Source organism: Gavia stellata, chromosome 24, assembly GCF_030936135.1.
Source record: "Gavia stellata isolate bGavSte3 chromosome 24, bGavSte3.hap2, whole genome shotgun sequence".
Classification (NCBI taxonomy): Eukaryota; Metazoa; Chordata; class Aves; order Gaviiformes; family Gaviidae; genus Gavia; species Gavia stellata.
The window spans coordinates 1612988-1638032 of NC_082617.1; the positions used below are offsets into that span (position 1 = coordinate 1612988).

Sequence of the window (25045 nt, forward strand, 5' to 3'; positions counted from 1 at the left end):
GGGGGCTGTGGCGCCGTCGGCAGGAAGGGGGGCGGCGGCAGCACGGCCGGCCGAAGCCGGAAGCCGGCCCCCGGGGCGGCCGTCTCAAACGCCGGCAGCGAGGGGCTGGCCCGCAGCGACCCCCCAGAGCCCCTCCCGCCCGCGGGAGCTGCCGCAAACACCGGCAGGTGCGCACCCCCCACTACCGTACGGGCGCCCCGCGCGCAGCTCCGTCGGGAGGCGCCACCCAGGAAGGCCGAGAGACGCTTCATGGCTTTATTTCGGCTGCGAAGTGCGTACACCCGGAGCGCCCCCCTCCCCCCCCCCGCCGCCGCCCCGCTCGCCGCTCCTTTCGGGCTTCCGAAACTCGAAGTCGGCTGCGCCACGCCGGGCTGCTCCGCACAAGGCCGGGCCGCGCTTCCCTCCCCCCCGGGGCGGCGCGGGGAACCGGGCCCAGCGGCGCCGCGGCTCTGGGTCCCCGCGGAGCCGCTGCCCGGCCCGGAGCTGCCCCGGTGCGGCCGCCGGCTCCTGCCACTCACCTGGCACCAACCCGGAAGCGACCACGGGAACTCCAGAGTCCGTCGCTCAAAATAGTCCCCGGCGCTCCCGCTCTTCCGCTCCGTGCGGCAAACCCGACCGGCCCCGGAACCTTCCGCGCCCAGCCCCGCGCCCCCATCGGCGCTCTTTTCCGCTCGAACCGATGCACGGCGCCTGCAGGGGGCGGTGTCGCCCGTGGCAACGCGGCGAGCCCCGAGGGGCGGGGCCGGCCCGGCGGCGCCTCAGCCCCCGGAGCAGGAGGGGTTTACCGTATTTACCAGAGCGCGGCGGCGTCCCTATGCCTACCGTACTTACTGTAGTTAACGCGCGCTGCCATAGCGCCGCGAGACGCTCTCTTTTTCACGAAAAACCCCGCAAACGCAGCAGTGCGGGCCGCTGCATATTTACTACCCTGAGCTGCATATTTACCACCCTGAGCCAGCAGTCTGTCATTTTTTGACAAAATACTATCCTTTGGGTGAACTTTGCTCATTATAATCTCATTATAATACCAGAAAACACACCTCCATCCCAAAACTACCCACCTCCAAGGTGCGACCACCCCTCACTGAGCTTGCGCTCTGAATTTTTCTTAGTCTATACCTTTAAAAGTAAACGAGAAACTTTTACACCAATTACAATAGAGGTATGTATGACTAGAGTCACTCAAGCTCCACCTGTAAGGACAAATAATATAAAATGGCTTAAGAGAGGAAGGATGCCAGGGAAGATACCATCGCAGACCACCTTTGACACCTGGGATCAGTCGACGGGCTAAGCCTCTCTTCCCCCCCACAGGGACGCCTTTGGGGAAGATTCGAACACTTGGGTATACCGAGTGCTTCCACGGGAAACTTAGAAATCTCTATAGAGTCGCTTTATAACTTAACGCATTTGTAGCCAGGCTATATTACTCACATTCTTGGTATTTGCACATGCTTTGCAAGCAGTAATTTTATCACGGGCAATCCAAAAGAACTTGTGTATCTGTTGCTTCAATAAACTGCACTATTCACTAATCTAGCCGTGAGAGTTCTCATTGAACGCCACCAAATCCCTTAAGTGTGGCTGTGCTAGTTCATGGAACGCGACTAGACTGAAAGTGTGCAGCGTTACGAGTGTATCCGTAATCGTGAGAGTTCAATACATTGAACGCGACCGGGCTTGTAACATCCTGACGGTGTTACGAGTGCATCCGTAATCGTGAGAGTTCAATACATTGAATGCGACCGGACTTGTAACATCCTGACGGTGTTACGAGTGCATCCGTAATCGTGAGAGTTCAATACATTGAACGCGACCGGACTTGTAACATCCTGACGGTGTTACGAGTGTATCCGTAACTGTGAGAGTTCAATCCATTGAACGCGACCGGACTTGTAACATCCTGACGGTGTTACGAGTGTATCCGTAATCGTGAGAGTTCAATCCATTGAACGCGACCGGACTTGTAACACAGAAAAATTGGGCATCACTCAGAACCTAAGCCCAGCCGCCCCCAGCCCCTCTGATATCTGAGGACAAGCTGGAACGCACGGCGGGTTATTTTCTGCCAAATCGCCTTGTCCTTTAACGCGACAGTGGGCCGCGGGCAGCTTCCCCGCCTGGCAGCCCCGAGGGCGGCCGGGGAAGGAGGGGAGCGGACTTCCTCGTCCACCCGCTCCCCGCCCAGGGGCCGCGCCCGGCAGGTGAGGCCCGGGCCCGCAGCCAGGCGCAGGGCGGGCAGCCGCGGGCCATGGCGTACCGGGAGCTGGTGAGGCGCTGGCACCAGGGCGTGCTGGCGGCCGACGGCGGGGACTGGGAGGCCGCCCTGGACATCTTCGCCGGTATCCCGGAGCCGCCGTCCAGGATCTGGTTCAACGTGGGCTGCGTGCAGCTGCTGGCGGGCAGGCCTGAGGCGGCCCTGGGGGTGAGCGGGGCCGCGGGCGGCGGTGGGGCCGCAGTGGGGCCGGGGGACGGCGGCGGACTCGCTCCCCCGGCTGAGCAACCCACAGGGGATTGGGCGGCACGGCTTTCCCGGTTCGATTTTTGAGGGAATAATGCTGAAACTCTAACTAAAATCTAAACTCTAACTCAAATCCAGCCTTTCCTACCCTGCCCGTCCGGCTAACACTAGCGCGAGCGGTGAGGGATACAGAACGGGGAGCACCGCAGCCGCCTGTGTCCCCCGACAGCCCTGCACGAGCGGGCGAGACTGCCGAAAAGAAACCGCTGCGCTGGAAAACCTCTGCCCTTTGGAAAAGGAGAGCAGTCACCCGCGCTGGTGCAGGCAGGCGAGCGCCCTGAGGAAAAGCCTTTTTATTTCAGCACCTAGCATGTCTGTGCATCTGTCTGTCTGTCAGCTGCCCGGTGGGGAGATGCATTTAAGCTGTTTATTAATTAGCAGTAAGAAAAGCCCAGGCAGTGCTGGAGGGGCCAGGGCAGAGCCATGGAGCCCCGGGCAGGGTAATTGCTATAAGGGACAACAGTGAGCACAGCACAATGGTGCCCGACAGCCTTTTTGTAGCCCTGATGAACGGGCATCGACTGGGAAGAAGCTCGGCTATGCTTCCATGTAGGTCTACGGTTGGTTGTTTATTTTTTCTCTTTTATAGCACAGTAAAGCAGACTGTTAAGGCAAGGTGTGCTGTCGGAGCCACGGGAGAAGCCAGCCGCCACCTCACCGAGAGGCGCGGTCACTCCCTGACCTCCTGCAACATATTTTCAGCCCTGCAATGCTATCCCTGTCTAGGCGGTACCAGGAAAGTCCAGGGTTTCAGGCTTGATTCGTTATCTACCTACCATCTCTTTACAACAATAAGTGAAGGAGCACACCTCCTAACTTTCTCAGAAAGACATTAAGACAGTTTTCCCAGCACGGTGTGAACCATCAGCCACGAGCTGCTACCAGCTTTGCTAATACTTGCCTGTATTTAGCTGAGAAACTGGACCAGAAATAATGGCTTGTAAGTGCAGTGTGAAGCCCTTCAGCTTTCTCCCTTGCACCCCTTCACACACTCATCACCGTAGGCTGCTTCAGACAGCTTTCCCTGTTTAGTCTGGTCCCGCTGCTCCCACTGTCAGGGCAAACTCTGCTCCAGGCAACGCGGTTTTCTCATTATCAGATGCTGGATGGCAAACGTATCTCATTTGTTATGTCCAGTCCGTTTTCCCAAGGAAGGATAAAAACCTGAAGCTCAGTTCATACAGAGCCAAGACCTGAAAGATGACTTGGAGCTGTCTCCTGTCCCTCAGCCTGGATCACAGCCCTGCGCTTGTCAGTTCAGAGGAGCTGGTCAGGAGCCCAGGGTCAGCTTCTGCGCCCAGCCCAAGCGCAGCCTGGATGTGGCTGGCTGGGTGCATACATCCATGCATCAACAGGAGAGATCCTAACCGATCCTTGGGAAGTGTCTCTGTTTTTCTCCTTAGGCATTTGACAAAACGGTTGCGAAGGACAACTCCCTAGCCGTTGGCTTCTTTCAGAGAGGGTTTGTCCATCTGAAGCTGGAAATGTGAGTGAGGCGCGCGTCCATTTCAGTCTTCGGTTTTCTCCTTTTAGTCATACTTTATTCCTAAACCTAAATGATTCTGATTCTAAAATTCACTTCTTCCACCAATCTTAAACAGTTAATAAGGTCCAGTTTGGCCTTGTAAACCGTGTCACAGGTCAGCAAGTCTTGTCTCTGATAAGAATGATAAGATGCGAGCTGCACAACTCCGGGGCCCTAGGGGTGGCTAATATATGACATTACTGTCCCGTACACACAGAGAAAGAAGCTGTTCCTGTATGTGGAACTGCCAGGAGGTTATGGTGCCATTCAGATTTTCTTTGGGAATCAGAAAAGTACAATTGCGCTGCTTGGTGTATCTTCACATGGTACATGTGAGTCTGGCCTTCCTAAAAATGCAGTCTGCCCACAGTGTCTGACTCTCACTCTCTGCTGACAGTGGATTTTGTGGGCCTGATCTCAGTCTCACTGATTTTATGTTGGGATTGCTCCACTAGTGTCATAGGATTGATTACTCATTGTTTCCAGTGTTAAATCACAGTGATATCCTGCTCACAGAGGTGGGTGGAGGATTTTACAGGTCCTTTCTTACCTCCGAAGCTGTTATTCTCCCCATATTTTCTGGACCTTAATTTCTACAAAATTACTATCTTTGTTTCTGGGAGGAAATTAAAGTGAGCGGTTCTGCACTCACAGACAGCCTGTCAAGCAGCTACGTGCTCTGCAGCTGTGCCAGCGGAGCTGCAGTCAAGGATGGTGGAGCCCCGGCTGGCATGCTGGAGCTGCTCCGCTCTGCTCCCAGCGCTGTGCCGCAGCCAGCAGAAGCGGAGCAAGCCTGCCCCGACTGCACATGCTGTGCAGCAGGTCAGGGGCAGCACAGCTGGCAAACCTGCCCCCCTGCCCGAGGAGGTGACAGCCACCAGCACCCCATGGCTCCTTCCCTCATCAGATGCTGCTCCCACCCACCCACGTCCACCTGGGCACCTTCTCTTGGCCATGCTCACTGGCCCTTGGTCGGGTGACCGCCGCACAGCGCTTCTTGGGCCCATCATTTCACCACCTGCAGCCTCAGTGGGAACCTGTTTTGATTTCAGTTGCATAGCTAGTGTAAATTCAGGCATTAAAAAAATTCATAATAATTTTTTAGTTAATAGTAAATTCCCTTATCCTTAGAGTGTCTCTAAATTTCTGCTTGCAGTGCTCTGGTCACGCATGTACGCTCACTGTTCACCATCAGCCGGGGTTTCCCAGCCCTTGCTTCTCCCGAGACGTCTGCTGGGACAAAACTGCCAGCAGCAAGCTGGGCAAGGAGCTCGCAGCGTTTGTTAATCTTTGTTCTTTACATTTTCTCCTCCTGGGAATTGCAACTATTTCAGGAATCAAAACCTACTGTTCATCCCAATCAGTAAAAATGTGCAGATAGTCCCAGACACACCATGTTCATTGTGTTCTAGCTACTAACAATAGAAGACAGGGAATTTTCTGTGGTCACAAGATGACACACGTCTCTGGTGCAGCTCTCCTCATCCAGGCTACAGAGAAGAATACATGCTTTTGCTAGCTTGATTTTTGAACTTCTTTAATTAGAGTCTTCAGCCTTTTTAGTCTCAGTTTCTTCTGTTACCTCTACATTGTAGGTATGAAGAAGCTCTCTCTGACTATCACATGGCCTTCAGGCATCTCAGAAAAAATCCCTTCATCGATTACAAGCAGCTGGGGCTGAGGCACATACTCTATGCATGGGAGGTAAGAGTCAACCTGTCTCAGCAGTCCTTCCCCTCTGTTGGTGGGTATTCCATCAGGTCGTCTGCAGTAGACATTAGTAACCCAAGAGCTTTTCAAGACAGTAAAAAATTTCTGCTTGCACTTTTTTTTTTAAAGAAACTTCATCATAAAAGTCATAAAACAATGCCATCTTTGAAGAGTTTAGCAAATTACACAGTTTGAGAAGTAAAACTGTTCAGAACAGATGCACAGGCATTTGTATATTGGGGTTTTTTAGCTTATCTATACATGTAATATTTATGCTTACATGCATGTAAATACGTATGTAAGTTTTGTGAACTCCTCAGCTCTAAAAGCTGAAATAGGTTGAAGTATAGACAGATGGAAACAAAATTGGTCCATAATGAAGACTGAGAAACTTACGTGCATGAAAGCCTGTCTTTCCAACTGTAGCAACTGGTCTTACCATTAACCTCTGTGTTTTACCTTACACACTGGGCTGCAAGCTGTGTTTTGCTTCTGTAACACTTCACTCTGCAGCTCTTACACTGTTACATGGAGTCAACCTGCCACATCCTGTTCAAAAAAGATCTAAGACTGAATTGATTGTTTGTATTTGTAATACTCGGAATGTAAAAGGCTCCTAGAAACTGTACTTTACTGTGAGGGTTCATTTTGTCTTCTGTCCTGAGTCCACACACACAGACTGAGAAGCAGATACAGGAAAGAGTATTTAATTCTTTACTTCCGCAAGAATGAGGAGTCATTGCGTAACTCAAGTCAAGCATGCCCAGAAACCCATCCTTCAGTCTCGCTCAATTTTCATACACCTTATACCTGGCAGGAAGAAGCAATCCTTGGCATCTGTGGTATTACCCAAACCTCACTGTTTTTAACAATTTCAGTGCCACAGCACTGCCTTCTCTGAGCTCACACAAACTTACAAACAATAGGTTCCCTTTGAAAGGCGCAGGGCTGCAGGAGAGCCCTGAGGGCATTGGGAGGAGGTTGGTACCCTTTCTGGTGGGAACACATAGGTCCTCGCTCCACATGCTTTAGGCATTGCCAGGACACATGCGCTCACTGTGCTGGCACTCGAGACTCAGGATCTGCATCCTAATGTGACTGTATCTTGCTCTTACATCTACCTGCAGTTCATTTTTCAAAATACATGAGTATAATCCTCCTGCAGAGCTGTGCCATCAGCTTTCCCCATGCATGGCCTCTCCCGTACTGCATCTGATTTTCTCAAGGGGAGAAGATGTGCTGTACGGTTTGAAAAATCCAGAAATATTTGCCCTTGCAAGGCTATAGCACTTCTGAGCTGCTTTGCCTCTCCAAGAGGGAGCATCTCTGCAGTTCCTGCAGATGTTCTGGATGGCAATTCCCCACCATCCCCCAAACAGTAGCCTTCTACTGTCATGATTAAAGAGTGAAGGAAAAGCATCCCGGTAGCTGCACCTCATTCCCAAGCACTGCTTGCATCCAGATACCACAAAGCAATTTACAATCCGATAACCCTATCATATAAGACAGCAACGTATCTGACAGTGAGTCTGCTAGGCCACACTGCTGCCTTATAGGCCAGCAGCTTTTCCATACGCTGACTGTTGGCCAGTGACAAGAAGAGATCTCCCACTCCTAATTCAGCATATAGATCAAGGCTTTCTAACACCCACTCTGTAATACTCCCACACTTTGCTGCTTTACCACTGAATGTACTTACATGTTGCTAAAGGGTAACAAGCTACAGCTGACAGTTTGCACATTCACAGCCCTCTACGATGTGAAATAGTTTCAGTCAAGTTATTTTGCAGTGAAAGGGAGTCAGAATTACTCTGCACAGCAAAAAATATTACCTAGTTGCTTAGAGAAAGAAACCTATGCAACTTGCCAAGAAAATCCTTACTGGTCTTTCAGACACAGGAAGAATAAGATTAAAACGTGTGGTACTAGAGTCTTCATCTGGTGTTTCCCATGCCTCTCCTTGCCTTGAGCAGAACTAGCAGCTGTAGCACACCCAGGAACTAGCCTGGAGGTACAGCTTTTATCTCTTTCTGCTCTGATTATGAAGTTTTTTCAGCTGTGCCACTCAGAGTGCCTTTCCTCTGGCCCATGGGGAGTAGATTGGTGCTGCTGCTGTATCTGTGGTGTTTCAGGGTCTGGTCCCTGTTTCTTGGCTGAGTTCAGTAAGTCTTGTTGGGCATCTGCTCAGTCTCAGCCCTCTGAGTTCTGCTCCCTCCTTGCCTGCTCCAGGTGCTGTACAGCACTGCAGCGGCGCAGTGCCGGCTGCAGCAGTGGCAGGAGGCCAGAGTCACCCTGGATAAGGCTGTTGTATGGAGACCTGAAGGAAGAACAGCAATCTTGGACCTGGCCCTTGAGCGGGTGCAGGTAAGACCACCTCTATGAGTTCCTCGGTATGTGCATTGGCCTTAAGTTAAGAAATACACATAAGAATGTGCTAATTGTTGTATGTTTGGGTTTTCCTGCCTACCCACCTGCTTGGTGACCTGGTAACAGAGTCTAAGCCATTTGCATGCGATGATCTTCCAAACTAGTGCTTCAGCTAATCAAGTAACGCCATCACTCCTGGCTGCTTCATAGCACGAAACACCATGGTGGAGAATTATGGGATAACCTCTGAGGTTGGGGAGTTTACTTCCTAGTCCCTGCTGTTCAGGAGCTTAGTTCTATCTGTACTTGTACTGTAAAACAAGTTGCCTTATGCAGAGTTTAAGTACAGAACCCCTACAAGTGCAGATTTGGAGGGTCTCCGTTTTCATGACACTGGCTGACTTTTCTGAGTCCCTTTGGCCTCAGTAACAATTGGTGGCAGCTCAGATATTAATGACAATCACATTTAGAGCTTAAGTAGAGCGTAAAAGTGTTTCCAGGGTTGGTTCTAAATAATAGTTTCTTGTTAGACTCTTTTATGACCAGGAACAACTTGCAGATCTCTGATTTAGTCTACCTGGAGGGTGCATTATTTTGCTACCTTCCATACTTCTTATTTGTTTCCTTTCTAAGGGCTGATCACTTTTTTTAAAATCTGATCATCTCTTCTAGCATCACGTTTGTGCTTTACTTTAGTGTATTAGTTATATTTGCTATTAGCATGCTATTCAGTGGTTGAACAGAGGAGAAAAAAACGTTTGAAGTCAAATAGAAAAAATGCTTAGAGATTTGTTTAATAAACCTTACTCCACTACCCTCCCTTCCCATGCTAACAGAGTTAGTCTTTGACTCAACACTGGACAGTAGCTGCTGAGCTTTTAGTTTGCATGTACTTGGTAAACCTGAGTGACCTTTTTCAAGTTCACAGCCATAATTTTTGCCCTAATGTCTTCTTGATCTTGCACACATAGGGAAGCTATACTTGCTTTTTCACTGCTGTTATATTTAATTTAATATTAATTCATGGCTTTTCCCTGATCTGCTTTCCCTGCCCTAGAACCATCTGTTTTTAGAGCCTATGCAGGTTCCTCTCGGGGAATTTTTCAGACCACGAAAGAAGGAAGTTGAACAGCTGGATTCAAAAGATTTCCTGGGTAAACCCAAGGTAACAGGCATGTGATCGATAAGATTAACAGCAAGCAGTTTAAAGTCCCACCTTCTGATGTTTCCAGAGAGCATTACGGTTGGCCGCTCCACTGGTGGAGACCCCAGAGCAGGATTGTCAGGGCTTGCAGCCAGTCAAGGCATCCGGGACACAGAAACCGGAATTTGTAAGAATTGCCACCTCTTCTATCAAAACTGCACTTTGGTGCTAAAAACACCTTCCCAATCTTCGTTCTTTTAGACTCTGAAAAAGCTGAGCAGGTACTTAGGGAACCCCGTGGTTGTCCTTTTGCTGACAATGACATCTTCAAGAGGAGCACGTTCCTCCAGCTTGCTCCTATTCACTGCTGCATTCCCAGGGGGACAGGCAGGCACTTGGGAGACAAATGCTTTGTCACGTCCTTTAATGCAGGTCAGCAGAGAATTTTCCTCATCCCTTCTGTGACCAGTGCAGTCAGCAGAAGTGCCACAGGCCAGAGAGCTCTGACATGAATAAAGGGAAGGGAGAATAATTCATTCACGTACTTTTAAAGAAACCTTGGAAAGACTAGAAACACAGGGACAACAGTAGTTGAAGCTGTTTTGGGAATCCAGCTCTGGTTTTTCCACTATGTGTATGACTCTACTTTATGTCTGACTTTAGGATGTCAGAAGGAAATGGGTCTGAGTATATAACCTTGCATGAAGTTTGAGAGTCTCTTCATCCAGCCTGGATTCAGTCATTACTTTGTCCTCTGACAGGTGATCTCGTCCATCATTCCCAATGATGAGTACATTGGCTTCGAGCCTCTCAGGCCTCAGGTGAGCAGGACATAGCTGTGAAAGGAGGAATGGAGCTGTCATGGAGCTCCAGGTAGGGCCTCAGATCCTAACACCACCAGGGTAAGGACATATTATTGAAAAAAAACAGTGCAATATCAGAGTAGATCCACAGAGCCTTTCAAAGCCAGGTGATGGGCTTCAGCATTGGCTGGAAGGGACTCAGTGATGTGAGTCTCCAGCACTTTGAAGATGCATTTTCGTCTCTTTGCCATGTCAAAACAGCAGTGGAGACTTTGCTATGCTCAACGCGCATTTGCCCGGCACTTTAGTAAATTTGTCAGCGTAAGCATGGCTGCCTTCTACTGCAATATGAGTTTCTTAGAACCAAGCGTAGGGGAAAAGATTTTGTTATTCACCTCCTGATGGGATAAAGAGGGAGGGGGAGAGATAGAAGGTACATCCTGGTGAGGTGTGTAACAGCAGACTTCTATCTGGGTGCTGTGGTGTGACAAATGTGGTCAAAAGAAAAGACAAAATACCACAGTGTGGTATTCAGAGGGACAGTAAATAAGGTGGCACTGTTGCTATATAAGGTATTGTTATAAATAGATGCTGTTGTTCCTCCCACAGAAGCAGGGCTTTTATGAACCCAGTGCTGATGCTCTGCGGTAAGTGTTCCGTTCTACCCTGGTCTAACTCTTCTCTCACTATTTCTGTTCAGAAGGTCATGTTTTGTTCTCTGATGTCTTTGTCTGAAGACTCTGTAGGATCCACACCCACTTCTCACTAAGGGTGGAGTGAATGACAAACATGCAAAGGCTTGTGTGGCTGCAAAGGACACTGCAGTTCAGTAGCACGTCTCACCCAAGAATCTCAGGGCAGTTTGCAGGAGCTGATTCAATAGTCTTGGGAGACAGACATGGATCATGCCATGGCTGGGGAATGGAAGCAGACAGAGGTTGTGGGACCTGCCCAGGTCCATGGCAGAGGATGGTCATCTGTCCCATCCTAGTTCCCAGGACAAGACCTCCAAATACTCGCTCCCAGCCATGCTCTGTTGAGCCAAAATCAGCCCTGATTCAAAAGACATGAAAGTAATTTGTTTTGGTGATATTGTACCAACAGTACTTCAGGGCTGAGTTTAATAATTGTTTTGATATGGAGGCTGTTTATTAGTATAATGAAAATGGGGCAGTTGCATTTGGGAAATCAGTATTTTCCAAGCTCCTTGCATTCCCAGTTGGACCAAAGAGTAGCAATGGAAATCATAGTTTCCCAACACCTGAAACTTTTGGCATGTGTTGATTTGGATCCGTGCAGTGTTCTGGATCAAAGCTATCCAGCACCAGAACTCCAGGGTTAGTGAAGGTGCTCTCATTCTTTCTTTCCAGAGACACTGAGTCAGGCTACTATCGAGTTTTGTCCCATTATTACCCTGAGGACTCGGAGAAGTTGGCAGTGAAAGCCAGCAGTTTGGTCTTTGTGCTGACAAGAGGAGCAGATGGCTGGGCTACAGCCATACACGATGGACAGGTAAGGAAAATGGGTGGGCTTTCCAGCCTGTCCCCCCCAGCAGAGACCACAGCCCTGCCTGTGAACAGGAGCTTGCTGCAACCCTCTGAGCACATTCCTTGGGGACCAACCTGTAGCACTGCAGAGCAGAGGATGAGTTCAGGAGCTCATTTCCACAGACCAGTTGCTGCCCATAGATTTCTCTGATGCTTGGCTCCCACCAGCTTCTGCCATTCACCTCTGTAGCTCCACAAGGGCATCTTTTTGGGCACTTGTGCTCTCCACTGTACAGGATCCCATTGTGGAGTCGTGTATAACAGACCTCACCAAGGACCACCATTTAGAGTAGTATTTCTCACCTGAGAGCTCTAACGGAGCCGAGGAGACAGGTCGGTCCTTACCTGGTGTGTAGTGCCTCTGTTAAATTAACTTTGGGAAGGCTTTGGGAGGGTTTCATCTGTGCAGGCAGGCTTCATAAAGGGCTCTAGAGAAGACCTAAGGAATTAAAGCCCAGCAAATCTGGCATCTTTCTGCAGACTAGGGAACTATAGTGTAAACAGATTGAGTAGAAACAGATAAATATGACAACATGGAAAATCTTTTGTTGACAGAAGCCATTTCTCACATGTCTACTTAAGTTCTTTGAAAGAGACAGTGCATACCTGGATTAGGTTGAGTCAGTGAATGTATTATCTGCCTATATTTCAAAAAAAAAGTCGACAGATTCTTCACAAGACCACTGAAAAAACAGTGAGCTGTATGAGCAAGAGACGCAGTGCTCTGAGGACTGATAACAAATTAAAATGTAGAAATAAAGGGTGGGCATAAATGAACAGGTTTTTCTTTCTTTTAAAGAAAGGATGTCCCCACAGAGAATCTGCTGTGACCTAAGCATTTAACATGTTCCTAAGTGATATAGTAATAGGGATAGTGATAGTGATAGTGATACAGTGCTTCTTAAGGTGACCATGTTCCATGACAGACAATCAAACCATTCAGCATAGCCTGAAGCATCTGGAGCTAACAGTGAACAATTATAGAAGTATTTGAGTGTGCTAATTGACCTCTCAGTGAAGTGTCAGATGAAATTCAAAATAAAAAAAAGTAAAATAATAGACACTGGGGAGGGGAGGGGGAGCATAATTACTCACAATGATCAGTTGAAATTAATAGTTCTATAGCAGTGATTGTCAGAAGACACGGAAATGCTGCTGGACTGGTATCCCTCGACATCCTTGCTGTTCTCTTCCTAAGCATCCTTTTTAGGAGCAGGGTGTTGGGCTTGGTGGGTGTTTGGTCTGTTACATCGCAGCCACTCAATTAGCACCACTGCTTTCAGCAGAAAAAGATGCAAAAGGACCCTTGGATTTTGTTCAGCAATTTCTGAGCACAAACCACGTGGGCTACCATACCTGACCCTCAGCCCTCCATGGGCACATTCGTGTTGCAGTAGGGTGAGCAGGCAGTGGTGTTTTGCAAGGGCAGAAGCAGTGCAGAGTGGGGCTAACAGAAGATGGGACTGGGTGGGGTGGGTCTGCGTCTGCCACAACAGCAGCTCCTGTCTAATGCTGCTCTGCTTTGTGTCCCGCAGAAGCTGCGCATACCGAGCTCTCTCCTGGAGCCTGCCTCAAAGATGGATAAATGGGTGAGCTGACAATCTTGCAACCAGGGATGAGGAAGCAACCATGAAAACATTTGGGACATTTGTTTGTAAGATTATCACAGGATAGAACAACTGTGTAGGAGAAACATAGAGTGTTTCAGCTCAGACACCTTGAGTGAAAACCAAGTGCTGTTGAACTGGAACAACAGAAGAGTTAAGAGCAGGAAAAATGCTTATCTTTTTTCTGTATATTGGATCTCTTTACAGCAAAATCTGGGGGCTTGGACACATATCCAAGCCACAGTGGCTTGCATCACAGGCTGATCTAGGTGGTGTTGTCGTCTCTTAATTGCTGTGAGCTGATGGAGCACACAAAGATGAGCAGCTGCCACAGCTCTCCTGACCCACTGTAACTTGTTGAGCCACTGGAACACAATGATGAGTTTGAAGGCTTGAGGCATGTGTTTGTCCAGCCTACTCCTGTGATGTCTGCAGCCATTAGATGTAGCACAGAACTGGGTGAGAAGTGCTCACATGTTCTAGTTCACCAGCACAGCAAGAGCACGTTAATCTCCTGCAATGGGAAAATAATATCTTAAATAGGCACCGTTTTCTGCCTTGAGGCCATGTGCCTAAGCCCTAAACCCTCACCTTTGACTTAGGAAAACTTCCTTCATCTCCCGTCTCCACCACAGGCATATCCACACATGATCCAAATAATTTTCCATCTGAACCCAGTGTGGAAAGATGCAACTCAGACCCCTATTTTCTGTGAGAGATTTTTGAAGCACATGGTTGTACTAGTGTTGCTATAATTTTTTTTTTTTCCTCTCTGAATGAATCCCTGGCCATAGCACACACTTGGGCATTTGCTCCGTGGATGTCTCACTGTGAACCAGCCCAAGTTCCCAGGTGAGCTGGCAGATAGCGGGGAGAGCCCTCAGTGCATGAGCAACCTCCCTCTGCTTCAGCACTAACCCAGCAAGGGGCAGGAGGCCAAGGAAGTGTCCCACCAAACCTCTCATCACCCCTGCTATCCACGAGAGCTAGAGGCCATTGAGAGCCTGCGTGCTCCGCCGCATCCAGCCAGTTAATGAACTGGTCTCCCTGGGGCTCTCTCTGGGGTTATACCCAGAAATTTATAACTGGCTGCAGCCTCTGTCATGCACGCCAGCCTTGCCCAGTCTCTGGTGTCTTCTGCTCACTCCTTTCTGACGTTGTTCCGTTGCAGAAGATCAGCAGTGGGATTCCGCTCCCTCCTGCCCAGGTGCCTCCCAGCCGACTCCATGTGAAGCAGAAGCCAGGTAGTCCCCCAGGCCAGGGACCTCAGTGGGTGTTATGTGAAGCTGTGCCCAAACCTCTGTGCTTCAGGGGTGCGTGGGGAGGTTGGTTGCCCACTGCAGCCATGGCTGCCTGCATGTTAGCAGGTTGTAGAAGAGCTGCTGGGGGCCTCTGATGACTGCAGGCGCTGTTCCTCTGCTCTTGTTTTGTTCTGCAGAATTTCCTGGGGAAGAAAATGCCTCTGCAAATGATGCTGGTGCCCAAATGGACTTCAAGGTAAGGCGTTCTACAAGCCGAAGCTGGCACAGCCTCAAGAGATCAAGGCTGTGACAAGTGCAAGATTCCTGGCTAAATCCTCCAAAATTCCTGAGCTGCCCCAAAATCACTGGAAAAAACTCTTTCTCTGCCCATTTTCCCATTCGAAAGAGAGGCTTTTATGTGGTCTTTCCTCCACCACTCCAGAGTTTGTGACCATACAATTGTGTGAGGCAGCCCAAAGTTGAGGCTTACCAGGCAGTGCCCTTTTGCACTATCCAAGTAGCCAAGAGCCCCAGACACAGCAACATTCTCAGGCACGCACTTTACAGCCTATTTTGCAAGAGCATGCTGTCCTTGAACTACCTGCTGTTCCTTTGCCTCTCCTCCCATGTGGCATTTTCTGTCCCTGTCAATCTAAGTACCACAATTCATTCATATTTGCATTCTTCTGGGATGATGTCCTCTGATGCACCTCCATGTCATTACCAGCCACTGTGTGTGATGGAGCTGGAATCGCTCCTTGTCCACTTGGGGACAGCACCTCTCTGGCAGTGCCAGCTGCAGATCCGCTCTGCTCCCTTTGTCTTTATGAGCAAGAGGGCTTTTGGAGTAACTTTTTGTCAGCTGTACTTCAGACAGAAGGCAGCAGAACATGGGGACTTGGCTGCACCTCTCCAGCTGGCTGGAGGAATTGGGGCCCTGCTCATGTATCTTTGGTTTTGGGAGGTACCTGTGTAATTGGACCCAGAACCAGGCTCATGGGAGGAACATTTGATCCCAGGCTTTGAATTTGTAGTTCCCCCTCTGAAATTCAGATCTGCATTTTGATGCTGCACTACCATTATGTGGTACCACTGAGACAAGGGACTGTGTCTGTGTCACCTCTCTTGATATGAAAGTCCTGAATAACCAAACTGTCCACAGTGCCACACCTCTCAGCAGATCCCACCGACCTGCGGAGAAGCTTCATCCAGCACGGACAGACCAGTTGTGCTGAGAGCGTGTTGTGAGTGCACCGTGGTGGTGAGGGCAGGCGAGGTGCCATCTCTGCCGGACCTGCGGGCACTGCTGAGGGAGCAGTTCAGCCAGCAGGCAGAGCGAGGGAAACTGAGGTACGCAGCGGCACAGCCGGGCCCTCCGGCACTCTTGATGCATGAGTGTGTGTGACAGGGTGGCAGCAGCCATTCCCCTGAGGATACAGACCTGCCTCTGGTCTCCTGGGAACATTTAATTGGGGTCAAAGCACTCTAGCAGAGGATTCAGCAAAGATGTGAGCACGCAGCCTTCCTTGCAGGGCTAACCTTACCATGGCTTTTGGTTTTGAGAACAGTGTGTGCTCCGTGGGCTTTGGAGGCCCAAAGGGTCTTTCCCAGGAAACTGTACCATGGTCAAGAAATGGGGGAACAGAAGGAAAAACTCTGTGCAGATGCAGCTGCTGTATATTGGATTTTTCTCCCACTCAGCTCAGCCTTTGAGATACACTAGTATCAATGCAAAGCAGTTTGGGAGTTCGTCCTGGGGTGAGGTCTCCCTGACTGTGACATCCCTGGGGGCACACAGTCAGCATAGTCAGGACAGTTTAGGGTCTTCCCCTCAAGTAGGTGTGTGAGGAGGTGACAGTGTCACTCCCTAACAGTGCTGTTTCTGTCCGCTGAGCATGCAGCGTGGCCCCGTGTCATTGTGCAAGGTGACAAGCGCAGAGCTGGCTTATGAAGGGGACTTTGAAGTCTGAAGATGTTAGAGGGCTAGGCTTGCCTCAAAGTTTGGCTTTAAGTGAGATGATCTGAGCCGTGTTAATGAACCCTTGCAGCTACAGGAATTCGGATGGCAAAGAACTGGGTGCAGTTTCAGGAGAAGAGAATCTAGGGAAGATGTGGCAGCAACTGACAGATGGCAGGCTGACGCTCTGCTGCCAGGTACGTGGGCTGTGACAAGCTTCTCTGCTGTGCTGGACTCAAATCTCTGCTTTGCCTTGCAACCTCCATGCTGACTTTCTCCTGTAGGACTCGGACTCCCACTCAGGCAGACCCATCCTCTACCGGATGCTGGCTCAGCACTCTTACCTTGCGCAGGGACCGGGCGACCTGGAGTTCAGCAAGGGAGACATGCTGGATATTCTCTCTGAAGGTAGGTCTCTAGTCCTGTCTGCAGGCTGTGCTGGGGCAGGCTTTTGGAGTCTGCTGCTGGGAGCGACTGGGGAATAGATGGCTTCTGTAATGTTGTCTCAGGCTCATACTCTAAGGAGGTACAGGCTTGCAGTGGGTTTTGCCCAGAGTTAAATTCCAGCCATGAAAACTGTCGCTAACCCCACTCATACGGGCCAGGGCTCATCCTGCTCCTTTATCTTTTCCCAGTGAATGAGGACTGGCTCGAAGGACGCTGCAATGGCAAGACTGGCATCTTCCCCAAGTGCTTTGCAACCCAGACGAGTTGTGGTGCTGCCTTCGTATAGCAAACAGGAGCCTTTTCCTGCCCGACTGCACTGTCTCCTGGGGGTGGGAGACACCAGTCCCAGCTCTTTCGGGCTACAGCCAGGAGCTCTGCTGAACCTGGACAGGAGATGTCCCCCACCCACAGATCCCATGGGGTCAGTTCCAGCAGTCCAACAGCATTTTCTACAGCGTATTTCCAGACATGGCATTTTTACCTCTGTGCTTACACTGCCAAAGATGTGCCTGGGCAGGGCAAAGAGAAGGGGGAGGGATCTGGTGTTTGGCTATGGGAAATATCCATGTGGCAACTCAGATCTCAGGGGCTTGGATGGCTGGGTGGGAAGAGGTTCCTCTGCATGGAGGTCTTCACCTGCGCTCCCTTGTTGCTCAAGTTCAGGCTGGGAAGGCTGAGCCTCACTCTGAGGAAGCCAAGGATAGCCTTCTGTGAGCAGGAGGCAGAGCCCAGTTCCCCACGCCCTTGGGCCACATATCTTTACCTCCACCAGAGAGACACTGCTTTTTTGGAAGGCTTTTGTAACCAGTTTGCAGTGGGATATACAGGATAACACCTTGGGTTAGGACCACCATGTATCATCTTCCACAGCAAATACCCCATGGATGTGCCAGCGCCAAAGGGCTCTGAGCATTTTTCATCCCAGATGCCTTTGGTTGTTTTCTTAAGCTCTTAAGTCCTGCCTGGATGTTACTGCTTCTTGCTGTGTGGACAGGGGTCTTGCAGCACAGAGGAGAGGTAGTTGTGGAAACACCCCTGCTCAGACCAGCCCTGGGCTTTGGCAGAGCCTTGGAGGGGCTGGGGAGAGGGCTGGCTGGGAAGTGCAGTGCTGGGCTGGTGGCTTGAGCTGGAAGGACTGAAATGACTGTCCAGTTCTTGCAGCTGAGCTGTGCTGGGCTCTGCTGATCTAAATAAAACACTCAAGTGCCTGGAGCTGGAACCTGCTGGGTTTGGTGTCTGACAAAGCTGGGCTATGTAACTTGAATATAAAATAAAGCCTGAGCCAGAGCTGGCAGCTCTTAAATCAACTTCCACTTGTATTTTTCTGCTGAGATATGCCAGTAAATATTTTTAAAGACAGCTGGTAGTGTCTGTGGGAAGATATTCTGTCACATACTACAGAAATCTTGCATATCTTGCACAGGGCAAGATACAGATAAGGTCACCCCTCAGCATTTAGGTGCCTACCACTGCTCACCATCACTGACTGCTTCCCATGGCTGTCGGGAGAGCAGCCCAGCAGGACTGGAAGTGCCAAGGAAACTGTGCTAGGCTGGTTAGTGACTTTCATATTTGAAAAACAAAACTGATTTTATTTCTAGTTTGAATTTATCAGGCTTCATCTAGCCACCCAGTCTCAGTCAGCTTTTGTCAGCCAGATTAAAGGAGTTTTTTCCTCTTGGAGGTACTTGGGGAGCTCAAGACACCTTTGTCAACTTCAACATCTTTACAGAGATGACCCATTTAGATCTCCTGAGCAATGGAGATGGGTCTAATGCCCTCCTTCCTCTCGCCCTTCCACCTTCTTTTGCACCACTTCCCTGCCTGGTTTAGTGGGCAGGATGCCTCTAGTCAGGAGGCTGGGAGCTACTTGGTTTTCCAGAAACACTGGAGGAAAGTGGCCACCAGGCCTGCCACTATGGCCAGCACAATGAAGGAGACGGCAGCTGCCCACAGACTGGGCTGGTGCCCCTTGACGTGTTCCAGAGCCTCCGTGGGGATCATGTTGGTGAAGTTCAGCATGAAGCCCAGTGTCCAGCCGATGTCCGTGTTTGCTGCCTGAGGTGAGAGAGCAGAGATCATCTGAAAGTGCCTCTCCCAGGCACTGGTAGCTTTGGTGTAAGGGACTGATGGGCATCTCTCCCCTGAGCTGCCCCAGCTGTGATTTCACATGTGGTCCTGGCTGTGGTGAACCTGATCTTTACCAGCACCAGTTACACAGAGAGCTTTCCTCTCCCCCCTTCCCAAGGGCTGAAGGGCAGCTGATCGTGGGTGACTGCTCTGGTCCAGATGTGCCTCTGTGGCCTGCACATGATTTTGTATCTGAGCTTTCCTCCTCCCCCATGATCCTTTAAATTTGGTCATATTCTGGTTCAAATGGATCATGGGGTCACCATCACCTCTCTGATGCTCAAGTCAATTCTGCCCGACATCAGAGACCAGAGTGGCCAAATCCTGCTCTGCACTTCCCTGACCCCCTTAACAGTTAGCTTAATTCACACCAGAGTGAGTGAGAAACAAGCTGGCATCAGAGGTTTGGGGGCAGGTAAGAGTGAAGATGTGCTGGGATCGCTGGGTAGCAGCCACGAGATGGGGACACATTTCTGGTGCAGGGGATTCCAGGGATGCTGCTCCTGAACGTGACTTCGGGTCAGGGCAAGGATGCGGCTGCATCTTTGGATCAAGCATCAAGGATGCCCGCTCCCTCTGCCCTGCAGGGAGTTTACCTGCCGGCTGAAGTGGATGCTGCTCCACGTGTGCTCATTGAACTTGTAGCCATCGAGCAGCAGCGTCAAGATGTAAATCGCCACGGAGCAGTATGTGTGTAGGTACCCCTTCTGCTGCGGGAAGGTCTCCACCAGCTGTGGGGCCACCGGGGGATATGGTGCAACAGGGAATGAAACAGATGCTCAGAAACCCTCCCTGGCCCAGGGAACAGCAGGATGTGTGCTTCCTGGGCAGAGATTTGGGATGGGACAAGCACAGGGCTCCTTGCTGCCCTTCACAGGGCCCTCACCTCTGCCCAGTTCTTCTTGCAGAAAGTCTGGACTGTGGAGTTGACGTCGCTTAGAGACTGCTGGCTGGTCAGGTTCAGGAAGCGAAAGGTGTAGTAGAACCCAGCGAAGGCCTGGGGGTTAAGGGGAGATGGTAAAGGCTACATCTCCATCCTCACTCAAAAAAAAGACCCAGGGACCCCTCTTGCCTGGGACCAGAGTCCCATGTAATTCCCAGGGTTCTGCATCCAGCACCCACTTGATGGTCTACCAGAAAGTCTTGGAGCTGGTGGACAAACCTGGGGGCTGCTGCTTGCACTCTGAGCTAGCTCAGACTTGCTCCTTGGGACAGGATCTTTCCGTGTCCCTCAGGGAGGGCTGGGACATCGCAGGAGGCAGAAGCAACCTCCCAGCATAGGAGAAAAAGTTTGCAGATGGGACCGGCTCTAGGGTCCCCTCCCTCCCCACAACCAGTGGCAGAGGAGACTCCCACCCTCCGCCCTCCCCCACCACAGCCGCGGGGACAGAGGCTCCTTACGAAGAACTGTCCCCGCACGGGCGGCTGATAAACCCCATTGAACCCGCACGTCCTGTTGGCCCCACAGCTGAAGTTGAAGAGTTTCTGGATGGCGGTGCTGCACGCCGTCGGATCCCCTGTCCCCATCACTGTGAGGACCGGTGCGGGGCTGGGGGTGCTCGGTGCACGGACACAGGGACTGTCGTAGAGGTCTGTCGTGGTGACGTTCTCCTGGTATCCTTTGGGGTAGCAGGGGTGCGATATCTGCTGGGAAGACGGGCTGCCCTGGAGAGAGGAGTAGCCATTAGCAGGGCTTGGCCTGGGATGCCAGCGACACCCTACCCCACAGCCCATCCTGTGTTTAGACATTCCCAAAAACCAGGATCTAGACCCTAGGAAGATTTGAGGAGAAGCAGGATCCATCCATGACTAACCTGCCCATGGCTTTTGCCGGTCCTGCTGTCGGCCCCACCACTGAGCTGTGCTGGGGTGGCGATGCTGCTGCCAGCCGGTGCCTCCCCGCGGGGATGGCAACCTGCTCCCCAGGGCAGCGCGTGCTCTCTGCCTGCACGGAGAGCTTGTTGCTCCCGGCATTTGCTCTGTCCCCACTGCACCTTGCAGGCCCTAGCCCAGAAACGACCAAAGATGCATCCCGCCTGCACGCTCTCCGAGCACCTCCGTCTCCCACAGCGCTGGGCTGTGTGCTCTGTCCGAGGTGAGACGGAGGACACTGGTTAGTGGTGGAGCAGTGTGCAGGAAGGGATGTTGGCAATCCTCTCTCTGGGCAGAAATTGAGGAAGGGTGAGTGAATGGGGACAGGGAAGAACCTAAGGATACAGCTGGGCTTGGGAAATGATGAAAAATGCCATTCCATGTCAACATCTGGGGAGAAGGGAGCCCTGGCAGGGAGCCACCACCACCTTCCACCCAAATGAGAGAATTTTTTGGTTTAGTAGACAAAATCTAAGCCTCTCCCAGGTTTTTGGATTTGTGAAAATTCCCTATTCCCTAAGGCTTTTTCAACAGCCATACCCAAAATTTTTGGAAGTACATTTTTCATGGCAATGGGAAATAGTTGAGCAGATCCTGGTGACCAGTGGCTGCGGTACCTGGTGGAGAGCTGCCAGCAGCATCTTCAAGGCCTGAGTCTGCCCATAGCAGAGGTAGCTGTGGGTGTAGAGCGAGTAGTTGGTGCCGTACAGCCTGAAGAAGACGGAGGTGTTCTTGTCCTCAATGGTGACTCCAGGCTGAAAGGTTATCTGTGTCGAGGCACCTCCAAGGTCCAGAGCTCCCAGCACCTCTGCGTCCTGCGGATGTTCCCATTTCTCTGCAAAGGAAAACTGGCCCCATAAGATGGCAAGTGTTAGTCTGAACTGGAGGGAATAACAGTTCCTTTCCCTTCCCTCAAGGTTTTGTGGCCTCAGAAGCCCCCAGGGGACCTTCCACGTCCTGTCTCCCTGTTTAACCCCTTCCTGCCTATGTCCTCCTTGACCCCCATAGACCTCCATGTAGCACTGAGGACTGGCTCCTTGGCTGCTGCACATCAGCTGGGATCCAGAGACTCTGAGAGTAACACGTTCATCTGGGGTCTGATATTGCTGCATTCCTGTGATACCAAAATCAACTCACACGTAAGTGGAGAGCACAGGGCCAGGCTGAGCTGGACGCAAAGACCCTTGATTCTGTTAATCACATCAGCGGAATTGAATCTGCAGTTCACAGCCACAGACTACATTTATTTGGGTTACTAGTGCCCTAAAACTACATTTTTCTCTCCTCTGGGAATAGAGAAACCTGGGTGTAGCTCAGACAGGGATATATACACTGCTTACCCCTCCTCCGCCCTGTCCCCCAGCCCACACCTTGACAAGGGTCTCCAGCAGGTAATTGATGGTGATCCAGCCGAAGGAGCCCTCCTCGTTCCCCGTGAGGATCTGAGCTCCGCGGAAGTCCACAGGGTACTTGCCAATGGCCTTGGTGACCTCGGCGAAGACCTGCTCGGCCTTGGTGCTGTTCTGCTCCCTGCCCAGGGAAGGAGATCAATACCGTGTGGTGGAGGAGGCAATGGCTGGGGAGCTTTCAGCGCAGGGCTGACAGCAAGAGGCTGCTGTCTTCTGCCAAGGAGTGGGGCTGCTCGGAGACAGGGCGCATCCCCACCCATCGCTGCCCTGCCTGTGGGCTGGCTCCTGTGAGCTGCCAGATCCCCCAACTGGTGTGCTGGGAGTCTCCCTAAAAATGCTGCCTGTGGGCTCTGCTTGAGCGTGCGGGAAAGTTAATGCAACTCTGGCAAAGGAGGTTGATCCACCTCTGGGGCCGCTGCCAGGCTGGTGCTGGAGTGGGCTGCGGGGTTCCCCGTGGGCATGGTGAGGGGCTCTTGTGGGTGCCCCGGCAGACTGCAGACAGGGATGCTCTGCCCATCACCATGGCATGACCAGGCAGCAGCTCCCCATGCCCCCAGCCCCCCATCCCGGCTCCCTGCACCGGCTACGATGCAGAAACACGTGGTAGGGAAGGGGCCGGAGGTGCGCAGCTGGGGGTGTCCCGGTACCTCAGCAGCCGCATGCCCGCTGTGGCCCCCAGGTAGGTGGGGGTCTCCCGCTGCTGCTCTGCTGGGATGATCTTCATGGCCTTGTCCAGGCAGGGCTTCAGGCTGGCTCCAGCCCCAGCGGGGTCGTCTGCGTAGCTGGAGATGCCGGGTCCTGCAAGAGGGCACCCCGTGATGGAGCGAGCTCAGTGCCACCCAGGAGGGACAGGACAGGGGCGCCCATGTCCACCCAGAAAGCCCCCAGGGGTTTTTCCCTGCGTACGGAGACTAGTGGTGCCCTTGCCAAGGGCGTCCCTGGAAGGGCAGTGCTCAGAGCTGGCCTGCCTGGAGGCAGTACGCACACCATGGCCACGGCTCTGGACAGAGGGGGAGGGCTGCGGTGTGCGTCTTGTGATGCTGAGCACATGCTTAATCCCAGGGAGGCTGAACTGCCCGAACGTGGCCAGCCAGTCCTGCAGGACTCGGTCGACAAACAGAGCAGTTCCTTAGTTCCCCGGGGGAAGGGGCAGGCTCTCCTTTGTCCCACTGGGAGGGTGCGCGGAGTCGATACGCACACGCAAAGGTGCCCTCGGCACAGCTTGTTTGAGTTCCTATTTTTAGAGGCTGGCGCTGGATCTGAGCACCCAGCGTGGTCTGCGGTGGGTACGGACAGGCTCTGGGGTGGAACTATCACTATTTACCTTCCCCCTAGCTTTGCACACCATTATTGCCGTTAGCCCACACACACTCTCCCGTACACTTTGCCCTCTGCCAGACCTTTGCAGTTAACCAGTAACTGCCATGCCACCGCCACAGAGCCTGGATTCGAGGTCGAGGCGAGCTCTGAGCCCTCTCACCCCCTGCCCAGGCACCTCTGCCCTGACCTGGTGGCCTTTGCCGGTCCCAGCCCAGCTCCATGTCCCATTTAGCTGACCCTACGTCCCCTCGCTAGCCTGGTGCTTTCCTCCAGAGAGACCAGTCCTTGTGCCAAAACCTGACAGCACCTTTGCAATAGGAATAAATGCCCCTTTGGTATTTATAAATGCCCAATAAATAAATGCCCTTTGGGGCATTCACCGTTTACCACGCCTGGCAAGAACCAGCCAACTCGCCTTGATGCTGCGGGACAGCCACCTTGGCAAGCACTGGGGCCGGCCAGCCCGTGTCCCCCAGCTGAGCAGGGACAGGGGAGAGGGACGGACACATCCCGGCACAACACTCACCAGACACGGTGCAAGCCTCCACCTGGGAGACGATGCCGGTGCCATTCTCCTTGTCCGCAGGCCACCGGTAGATGTAGAGAGCTGTGTGCGTGGAGCCGGCATCAAACACCAGGCCGTACTGGGGGAGGCAGAGGGGATACGGCGTGTCAGAGGGTGCAGACCAGCTTCGCCCGCCACAGAGCGAGCGGAGCTCCAGGAGAGCCAGCAGAGCTCCTGGTGGGCAGGGGAACCTCGAGTGGCCAAACAAAGAGTGTCACCAGAGCAGGGAAAGCCCTGTGGCATTGCAGTCACCAGCTGCGTCGGGAACGGGCTCCATCACGAGCCCTTTGAGCTGGCAACGCTCTGCAATGAAAAGGCTGTATGTGCTGTAGGGCCAGTCACAGCGACCAAACTCTGCCAGACCCACCTGGCATGCCAGGCTGTGCGGGAGTTTGTCCCCATCTCGGTGACAAACAGCACAGCCTCCCTGAAACCTGGGGTAAATCCTATACCAAGAACAGCCAGCACCCAAGCGAGAGCAGACAGCTGTGCTTCTCCCAAGGACCCTACCTTGATGCTGGGAGGCAGAAACACGTTCTTCACGTTCACGACGCTCAGAATGAGGGCAATGATGCTGAAGACACAGGTTGCTGCCAGGAGACCTGCAACAGCCTTGGCTTTGTAGTCCATTCCTCCTCCAACCTGCAAGAACAGCCCCAACCCGCAACTCACATCTCTGCATTTGCAAGGCCAGTGTTGAAATGCAAATCTCACTAATGGATATGGGACCTGTCCAGATGGGACTTGACTTTACCCTTCCCTAACAAGGTCTTGAAACCATTCTCCAGTGCATGGCTACTCTTAGGGGAGGCTCCTAGCAGTCTCAGGGCTGGGACGCCCTCGCCTTCTGAGCACTCCCTCCCTGGGGGATTTTCAGATT

The 25045-nt window shown here is 51.9% G+C and overlaps 2 protein-coding genes across 2 annotated transcripts; one reads left to right on the top strand and one right to left on the bottom strand.

The window, feature by feature from the left end:
- Window positions 1-2251: 2251 nt before the first annotated feature.
- Window positions 2252-17155, top strand: NOXA1 (NADPH oxidase activator 1). Its single transcript, XM_059828950.1, has 15 exons — window positions 2252-2425; window positions 3925-4007; window positions 5642-5750; window positions 7986-8120; window positions 9181-9288; window positions 10029-10088; window positions 10680-10717; window positions 11441-11582; window positions 13153-13206; window positions 14396-14468; window positions 14663-14721; window positions 15646-15815; window positions 16514-16619; window positions 16707-16830; window positions 17058-17155. The coding sequence occupies exons 1-15, from the start codon at window positions 2252-2254 to the stop codon at window positions 17153-17155; spliced, it is 1533 nt and encodes a 510-aa protein (XP_059684933.1).
- Window positions 17156-18735: 1580 nt separating this feature from the next.
- On the bottom strand, window positions 18736-24795 carry ENTPD8 (ectonucleoside triphosphate diphosphohydrolase 8). The gene is made up of 9 exons (XM_059828884.1): window positions 24676-24795; window positions 24127-24244; window positions 22928-23078; window positions 22242-22401; window positions 21489-21719; window positions 20401-20664; window positions 19886-19996; window positions 19596-19730; window positions 18736-18927 (listed from the first exon to the last, which is right to left on the bottom strand). The coding sequence occupies exons 1-9, from the start codon at window positions 24793-24795 to the stop codon at window positions 18736-18738; spliced, it is 1482 nt and encodes a 493-aa protein (XP_059684867.1).
- Window positions 24796-25045: the final 250 nt, after the last annotated feature.

Coding starts and splice junctions, on each gene's coding strand:
- NOXA1 (XM_059828950.1), top strand. CDS start 2,252: ATGGCGTACCGGGAGCTGGTGAGGCGCTGGCACCAGGGCGTGCTGGCG. Junction 4,008..5,641: donor GTCCATCTGAAGCTGGAAAT/GTGAGTGAGGCG, acceptor TCTACATTGTAG/GTATGAAGAAGCTCTCTCTG. Junction 16,831..17,057: donor GCTGGATATTCTCTCTGAAG/GTAGGTCTCTAG, acceptor ATCTTTTCCCAG/TGAATGAGGACTGGCTCGAA.
- ENTPD8 (XM_059828884.1), bottom strand. CDS start 24,795: ATGGACTACAAAGCCAAGGCTGTTGCAGGTCTCCTGGCAGCAACCTGT. Junction 24,245..24,675: donor TTCTGCCTCCCAGCATCAAG/GTAGGGTCCTTG, acceptor TGCCTCCCCCAG/TACGGCCTGGTGTTTGATGC. Junction 21,720..22,241: donor TGCTGGAGACCCTTGTCAAG/GTGTGGGCTGGG, acceptor TTATGGGGCCAG/TTTTCCTTTGCAGAGAAATG.